This window comes from Lipotes vexillifer, unplaced genomic scaffold (assembly GCF_000442215.2).
Source record: "Lipotes vexillifer unplaced genomic scaffold, Lipotes_vexillifer_v1.1 scaffold504, whole genome shotgun sequence".
Lineage (NCBI taxonomy): Eukaryota > Metazoa > Chordata > Mammalia > Artiodactyla > Lipotidae > Lipotes > Lipotes vexillifer.
The window spans coordinates 940,704-949,692 of record NW_006785225.1 but is presented as its reverse complement, the minus strand read 5'-3'; the positions used below and the strand labels follow the sequence as shown (position 1 = coordinate 949,692).

The window sequence follows — 8,989 nt, the reverse complement described above, 5'->3', positions numbered from 1 at the left end:
CTGGTATCCAGGAGGTGCTCTATGTGCATTTCCCTTCTTTGAGACCCCCCCAGAGCCCTCCTCATTCACACAACCTCATCACTGCTCTCTGGAGCTGTGGGGAGTGCCCATGATTTGTTCTCTCACTAACTTCCTGGTTAACTTCAACTGAGCACCTGCTCCAGGCCAGAACACTGTGCTTCACATAGGCTGCCAAACAACCTTCCAGGGAGGAACTACCTTTCAGAGAGGCTCAGCAACCTGTCTGAGGTCACACAGCCAAGCAGTGATCGCAGAGCTAGCATTTTACTCCAGATCTAACCTTATCCCTCCCAGACACCATCTAGAACCCCCAAGGGCGGCAAGTGGCTAGCTCCTGGCACATGAGCCCTGGGACATGAGACAGGCCAGGCAGGAGGGTGTGGAGCTTCTTGGGAGGGTCTGCTGTGGCTGTGGGGACCTGAGCAGGCCTCTTGCCCCAGGATGTGCCCACTGAGGTGATACCACCATCATAGATGAATAACTACGCAGCAGCTCAGATGGACAAACCAATTGAGAAGGCTTCCAGGAATTGATAAGCAACGTTGTCATGAACATTGAATTTTTCCAGAAACCTCCAAGGTAAGCCTATCCTTGTCTACCTGTCCCACCTTTCCCACTTGGGCCCAGGAGCTGAGTTATCACAAGTGACATGGTGCCACGCTCCACTGCTACCCCCACTCTCCACTTCCTCTCAGGGATGCAGTGTCACAGCAAGGAGAGGCGACTCTGGCAGGGCACACTGCAGAGGAGAAAACCAAGGCACAGAGAGGTGCAGTGACTTGCCAAAGGTCACCCAGCAGGACTTATCACCAATTCTCAGGGATTCAATTGACTCATGAGTGATTTCTTCTGCTTTCGGCCCTTCTCCTGGGAGAAAAGTCTTGCTTCCTCCAAACCTCATGGCTAATCTCTAACACAGTCCTAGAACAGCTCCAGGTTCCTGTCTTTGTGACCTCCGGCAGATACCTAACCCTTCTGTGCCTCAGTCTCCTCGTTTGTAAAATGGCAATAATAATATATAATGAGCTAATCCATAGGTTTTTATGAGGATAAAATGAACAATGACACATAAAGCACAGGGAATGGTGCTCAACACTTAGCAAGAACTCAGTAAAGGCTTGCTGTTCATCATTTTGTCATCATCATTATTATTACTGGTCTTGGTGTTATGATGAGCCTGGCTTACCAAAGATAGGACCTGATCAGGCTATGGGTATCTACTTCTCATCCAGCCATCTCTCCACAGATTCTGGGGTCTCCATCTTTTTCTATGAGTTCCAGCATCGACCCAGTTCTTTTGCAAAGATCAAGCCGGCCTGGGTGCGGGCTGGTCATGGGGCTGAGAAGACCTTCATCTTCGGGAGTCCTTTCCTCATGGATGAGAGCTCCATGCCGGGTGAGGATGAACAGACACAAGATCCTTAGGCTGCCGGCTCCACCAGGGTAGGGCGGGGCATGCAGGAACAGAGGTCTCAGGTCATCAGAGGGGACCCTTGAGTCTCCTCCAGGACCCACGTGACCTTGATCCAGGTCTGTCCCTCTCATAACCTTTCCAGAAGCCACAGGGGAGGAGCAGCAGCTGAGCCTCCCCATGATGGCCCAGTGGACCCACTTTTCCTGGACAGGGTGAGTAAGCAAACAGGCGTGCCTGGCTTTGGGCCTAGACTACTCAGATCTGCCTCCCAGGGAGCAATACAGGAGACCTTTGCCTTCATTCATTCCTCCCAGCCAGGGATCCCAATGGCAAGGGGCTGCTTCCTTGGCCCCCATTCAACTGTTCAGAGCAATACCTGGAAATCAGCCTGGTGCCACGGGTCAGCCAGAAGCCAAGGAAGGCCCGACAGCAGTTCTGGGCAGAGACACTTCCCACCAAGATCTGGCAGTGGCAGCAGAAGCAGAAGGACAGGAAGGCCCAGGGGGAGCTCGGAGGCTCCTGGGTCTTCTGGGCTGGGGGCCAACCCGAGGGGTGGCCACGTCCCAACAAGGCAGCCTCCTTCACCCCCTGCTAAGAGACTTTAACCCAAATCAGGCTGATGGGTGGTCATGTCCCTTAAAGCATCAGCGCCTCCATGACTCCTTTGACATATCACCTACTTCCCATCTAGGGGGCCTTTGCCCAAACTTCTCCCTCTTCCCACTTGCTTCATGGCGAGTTCCAGCTCATACCTCAAGCTCCCCAGAGGACCCTCCTCCTCTAGGAAGTCTTCCCTGCCTTCTCTGGGCCTGGCCCTATCTGTGTCCATTACAGCATAGCCCACTCTAAGCTAGCATTGTCAGTGTCAGTGTTTCGTCCTCCTCTGAGAAGCTCTCTGAGTGTGGAAATCAGCCTGACCCCACTCTGCATCTCCCATAGCAGGATCAGTCAGGACTTGGAATCAGAGGATGCTTGGTGAGTGAGTGAAAGACTGAGAAAGTGTGAGAAAGGTGACTGCTGGACTTGAACCCAGGCCCTTTAGGCCCCACAGCTCCGCTTAGTTCTGCACAGGTGTTGTCCTCCCTGACCAGAAGAGTGGGCGGACTCTGACGGCAGAGACCTGGAGTCAGAGGAGTCTTGAGGCATAAGGGGATCCAGCCGAGAACAGATCTCAGGCCCCAGAGGCCCCAGAGGCCTCTGACTAGGGCTGAGGGAAGTCCCTTTGTCCGTGCTGCCCAGTCTTGGCCCTGACCAAGGCAGAGCAGAGTCCAGCAGGGCCAGAGCCCTGACCCTTGGACGTGAGATGCAAGCTTCCCAGCGCCAGCACCTCACCCCTTCATGGCCTGCCTGGGCTCTTTCCTCCCCCTCCAGCTAGGGAAGATCACCTTCTGGGCTGCTTGGCACAGGTCGCGGAGCACCCACTGGGACACAGGAGAACAGGTTGGGGGAGGCATCTGGACTAGTGCATCAGTCAGGCTGTTGTCACGAGGTAGACGAGGTCTACCCACTCAGACTACAACAGGTGAAAAGCAGCAGTGGGGGGCACACATTTCTTTTTTTGAGGATCAATGCACCGTTCCCTTGAGAAATCTGGATTTTAATACATATCACAATGACTTCCCCTGCCCCCGCTGAATCCCATCCTGCCAACTCTGGTCCCACACATACCCTTCCTCAGTCTGACTAAGTTCCTGGCTGCTGACGGTTACATGAAAAACACTTGCAGGTGAGACCAATTCTGTTTGGGGAAAGTTCATTTGGGGCAGAAAAGAGAGTCATAAACCAGAGGGGTTCTGAGTCGTGCCATTCCTCTGCTCAAAAGCTCCCTGTTGCCCCGGGGCAAGTTCAAGTTCTTTACACGGCATTGAAGTCCTCCTATTCTTCTCCCCTTCTTTCCACCAGGAAACTTGCCCCCACAAGCTGATAAGAGAGCCTGACAGGTTAAACAGGCCCCATTCACAGCGTGTCACTGGGGACGCAAAGGGCTGTAGGCACGCGAGGAGGCATAGACCGGCCCTGACTTGGGACAGGGGAGGGGGGACATCTAAACTGAGACCTGAAGGACAAGCAGAAGTTGCACAGGCCAGAGGAGTAGGCTCGAGGGGTGGGGACAAAGAGGAAGGGTGCTCCTGGTAGAGGAAATAGCAGGAACAAAGGCCTGGAGGTTGAGATGTGCTGAGAAAACACAGTTCTGTACATCTGGAGAGGCCAGCAAAGACCAGACTGTGAGGGCCCTTGTGGGCTGGACTGGTAACCCGGGGATGACATGAACAGGTTGGAGGTGGTGGGTGAGAGTGGGGACAGGGAGAGCAGGGAGGAGGCCAGTGCGGGCTTCCGGGTAGGTGGAAGGCACTGGTGGGCTCTAGATTTAGAAGTGACAGGCAGACCTGGTATCCAAGGGGACCCAACGGTGGGAGAAGGAAGACACCCCGGGGCTGCGTGGAGGCGGGCAGGACTGGGCTGGGAATCAAGGGCTCGGTTTTGACCATGCTGGATGTACAAACAGGCCTCTTCCTGCGGGCTTGAGGGTGCAGCACACCTGGCAGCCACGGGGAGGCAGGGATTGTTGGGCGGGGGATGTCACCAGCTTTGGTGTCACCATTGCCAAAGGGCTCTGAGGGGTTGGGCAAGCCTGCCCGTGAGGCCTCAGACCCTGTCTCACTGCCAACTTTCCCGGCCTCTCCTCCTCCTCCCCCCAGCTTCTAGGATTTTCTCCTCACGGGGAGGGAGGGGAATGGCCTGGCAAGGCCCCAGTGGCTTGGGGGAGTGCTCAGACAAGGGGTGCTCCTGGGATTCCAGTCTTCTTGCCTCTCTATTCTCCCTTCCCTGGGCCACTACTCACGGAACTCCCCTCCCCTGCCGGCCAGGGCATCCTCCATCCACCGATGGCCCTGCCCCAGGACCCAGCAGCCACAGAGCTGAGGGGAGCAAGCCAGGGGCACCCACAATCTCAGATGGAACAGGCCCTGCAGGGCAGGGAGACGCAGGGTAACAGGAAGGGTCCTGTGAGCAGTGTGAGTGTGTGAGCACCAGGGGGTACTGCAGGATCAGACGTGCACACCTGGACCCAGCCACCAGGCAAGGGACTGGTAGATGCTCCCAGTAGACACAGGCAAGCATGTACATACCCAGCGCCAGACGTAGATACTCACACACAGAGGGACAGGCCAACAGCTCAACCTCTCCTGGGGGCAGCAGGGCAGGGACATTTAGAGGTCTGGAAGGATGGGTGGTAGAGAGCTGGGAGTGTGGACATTTATATTTACATTTTTATAAAATGTATCTTATAATTTACATAATTTTATATGTTTATAATTTATGATTATATATTTATATTCTTTACAAAATTAATATATAAAATTCGTATTATATTAGTATATATATATTAGTGTATGTGTATGCGTGTGTGTGTGCGTGTGTGTGTGTGTAAAACCATCATGTAACCACCAACCAGATCAAGATCTAGAACATTTCCAGCACCCGACATGCCCCTGCCCAGTCAATACCCTCAAAGTAACCACTGTTTTGACCTCTATCATAAATAAGTTTTGCCCATATTAATGCATTAAAAAAAATTTTTTTTTTTGGCCACATTACGCGGCATGCATGATCTTAGTTCCCCGACCAGGGATCGAACCTGTGCCTCCTGCAGTGGAAGCGGAGTTTTAACTGCTGGACCACCAGGGAAGTCCCCGCATTAAAAAATTTTTTAACTTGAGGGAAACTTCGCTAAAACCACTTTTAGCATTTTGGCACATTTTCTCTTAGCTTTTTTATTGCATATTTGTATATAGCTGTGATATTAGCATGCATACAATTTTATACTCTGCTTTTATTCACTTAAAATCATACCATAAACAGTTTATAACTTAAGTTTATAGTTATATTTATGTTGCCTGGTCCCCAGGTACAAAAAATGCTTCCCGTACTCACGATAGCATATATGACTATGGTTCATAAAAGTCTTTCTTTTAATGCGTTTCTGACTATTTTCATAAGAGTGGGACCCCTTATGAAAATAGTCAGAAACTATGTGAACGTTTTATGGCTCTTATACATTTTGCCAAATTATTTTCCTGCGGTGGTGTATCAATTTATCCTACACTAACAGTATACGTGAATGTCCTTTTCATTGTATCTTTGCCACAATTGGGTGCCATCATTTGTAATTTATTAGGTGGAAATTGTGACTCCTGGTTTTAATTAACATTTTACGACTACTAAAAATGTGGAATATTGTTTTCATAAGTGCTTACATATTGCCTCTGGATAGCAGAGCTGGGATGGAGACCACTCCACCTCAGCTCCTGTTCAGGGGTGTAGAGCACTTTGTCACGTGCTTAGGTGCCCCCACTGGCTGGGGTGAGGACAGTAAAACACTGCTGTTTAGAGCAGAACTCTGATGTGAGACATTCTGTGTCACTTTGGGCAAGTTATATAACCCTTTGAACTTCCATTTCCATGTTTGTGTAGTGGGAAAATAGTAACAGTTACCTTATACATTTTTTAGGAGGATGAGGTAAAATAGCATATAAGTGTTTGGCACAGTGCCAAGCTATAATAAAGGCTCAGTCAATCACAGTCGTTGGCTATTCAATAAGTGGACCCAGAATTCAGGGCAAATCTGGGTAATATGATAGACCTTGGCCTCCTGGCTCTGTCCTATGAGACCTCAGGCTGGTCACTGATCATCTCTGGGCCTCCAAGCTTCACCCCACTCCTCCCAGGGCAAATGAGAAGGCTATGTGAAAGGACCGTGTGAAAGGGCTTTGTAAATTGCAAAGGGCTACATACACAGAGGAGATTTGAGATGGTCCCTTGCTGCCACTGACCTGCCTCCATGCCTGAAGGGCCACCGTTACAGCCAATTCTTTGTGCTTGGATATTGCTTATGTAAGACCAGGAGAGACCTGGGGATGTGGGCAGAGAGGTATTTTTGGCCACCTGCAGCTGGGGTGTGAGGGTGTGTTCTTACCACACCAATACCAAATGCTATTCCAAAAAGCAGTTGCATCAAAGTCTCCTAGAGAGGGTTGTAAATCTAATTTCCTGATGCAACCTGAGATTCCCTTTCAGAGGGTGTAGGGGGGACCTAAGAATCTGAATTTCCCAATGATTCCCCCAGGTGATTCTCATGCACAATCAAGTTCAATAAAATTTGGATCAGATTTGCCTTCTGTCACTTTGCAGAGTGAGCCTCCAGGGGACCAGGGCACAGAAAAATTCAGGTGGTTTTTTTTTTTTTTTTTTTTTTGCCATGTGGCTTGTGAGATCTTAGTTCCCTGACCAGGGATCGAACCTGGGCCCTCGTCAGTGAGAGTGCAGAGTCCTAACCACTGGGCCACCAGTGAATTCTCAAAAAATTCAGTTTTGATAAATGGGGAGGAGGAGAAAGAAAGGACAGGGGTGCTTCAGGAAGGGGCAACAAATGTGAGGTCTCAGCGACCCTCGGCAACAGGAGCGAGGCAGGGTAAGGGCTTAGAAGAAGAGGTGTCCATTGGCAGAGGGTCTAAATTCAACTTGGTGTAGTTTGTATCCATCGCAAGAGCTAGCTATGGTGTAGGTATGCTTGTAGTGTACAGATGTGAATGTATGCTACATATGGATACATTGTAACCTATATATAACTATACTTATATGCATGTGGGCACACATTTTTTAAAGATTAATTAATTAATTTTTAACTTTATTTTTGGCTGTGTTGGGTCTTCGTTGCTGCGTGCGGGTTTTCTCTAGTTGTGGTGAGTGGGGGCTACCCTTCGTTGAGGTGCGCAGGCTTCCCATTGTCGTGACTTCTCTTGTTGTGGAGCACAGGCTCTAGGCGCTCGGGCTTCAGTGGTTGTGGCACGTAGGCTCAGTAGTTGTGGCTTGTGGGCTCTAGAGCTCAGGCTCAGTAGTTGTGGCGCATGGGCTTAGTTGCTCCATGGCATGTGGGATCTTCCCGGGCCAGGGCTCGAACCCATGTCTCTTGCATCAGCAGACGGATTCCTAACCACTGCGCCACCAGGGAAGCCCTGGGCACGCATTTAACTCTTGTGTTTCCCCATGTTTTTTTTTTTTTGTAAATGAGCTGTGCTCATATATACCCATGTGTGTATAAATTTGCGTGTACATGTAAATATTAATGTGAGTGTGGATATATGTGTGAGAATGCATATATGTGTGTGATTTCTTCCCAGAAAAATGCCAGGCGGATGTTAGCAACAAGAAAGATATATAGTCATACCAATATCAGACAAACAGAAATCAAAATAAATGACACATTTATTGACATTAAACGATACATTAAATGATCAACGGAAAAGTATTCATATAACAGACATGAACTTTTACGCATCTACCAACATAACTTTGAAGTCTTAAATCAAATAACGATAGAGAAAAATACTAAGGAACACAGAAAAAGTAGACAAATACACAATTGTGAAAAGCTTTAAGTGGGTGCTGGTGCCCGTGGCAGATGGGCCAAGGTGTTTTCGGTGTCCAGGGTGACGCTTCTTCTCTCTTCCTAGGTGCCTTGCACACCAAGGAGCCTTTAGTTGTTACCAACTATGGGACCCCCCCAAGAAAGCAGGTACACGTGGGGAAGACACCCATCAATGCCTTCCTAGGAGTTCCCTTCTACAGACCTCCTGTGGGTGCCTGCAGGTTCACTGCCCCAGAACCCCCAGAGCCCTGGGAAGGAATCAGAGATGCTACCACCTATGCCCCAGTGTAAGAGCCAGAGGACTGTCAGCTGGGAGGTGGGCAGACCCTGAGGAAGGAGGTGAACCTATGCCTGCCTCTGGGCCGGGGTTTGAACAACTCACTGAAAAGAGTGCTCTGTGTGGCCACAGGCAGTCCTGGCAACCATTCTGGGCCTCAGTTTCCAAACCTATATAATGAAGTGGCTGGTCCAGATAGTGTTTAAGGCACTGATAATGCTGTTCTTGATTCTCTCATGGGAGAGCTCCAGGCAAGGAGGAGGTTCATACTGACTGTGCCCCCAGGACCTGCTGGGGAGCTGAGTTTCCCTAAAAGTGTGTGAGGAGCAGTACACACACCACACACACACACACACAGAGTGAACCCTGAGCTCTTCCCTCTTCCTTGGTGCTTGAACCTAAGAACAAGCCCACGTGGCACCACCAGCCCTTCCCTGCAGAAGGAGGCCAAAATGGGGAGGGCATGGGCTCAATTTCAGTTTTAATGTCCCAGGGTCTCAGTGCAACCTCTAGCTGGGCTCAAGCCCTGAATCACATGAGCATGTTGGGACAATGGCTGCCCTTTGACACACTGGGCTTGGCAGTTTACCAAGAACAAGTGTATTTACTGTTTACATAGACCATTGAGTAACCCACTGTCCAGAACATTCTGTGGTGGACATTAACAATGTTCAGCATCAGTTGGATAAAGTACTGGCTTTAGAAAAATGTCTACTGTGAGAACCTGGGTGTCAGGTGATATAGAAAACTACAACTACCACACTGGATGTCTAGTCATTAAAATCACGGTGTCCACTGTTATTTTTTTTTTTTTTTTTTTTTTTTTTCGGTACGCAGGCCTCTCACTGTT

General features: G+C 49.8%; 1 protein-coding gene across 1 annotated transcript in view; it reads left to right on the top strand.

Annotated features, from left to right (window-relative positions):
* Nucleotides 1-568: 568 nt before the first annotated feature.
* The window catches only part of CES4A (carboxylesterase 4A), a 14,056-nt gene continuing 5,635 nt past the window's right edge, over nucleotides 569-8,989 (top strand). Inside the window, exons 1-4 of the mRNA XM_007457329.1 lie at nucleotides 569-600; nucleotides 717-790; nucleotides 1,268-1,417; nucleotides 7,948-8,149. Coding sequence (XP_007457391.1) covers nucleotides 569-600; nucleotides 717-790; nucleotides 1,268-1,417; nucleotides 7,948-8,149 — 458 coding nt within the window. The remainder of the gene's footprint in view (nucleotides 601-716; nucleotides 791-1,267; nucleotides 1,418-7,947; nucleotides 8,150-8,989) is intronic.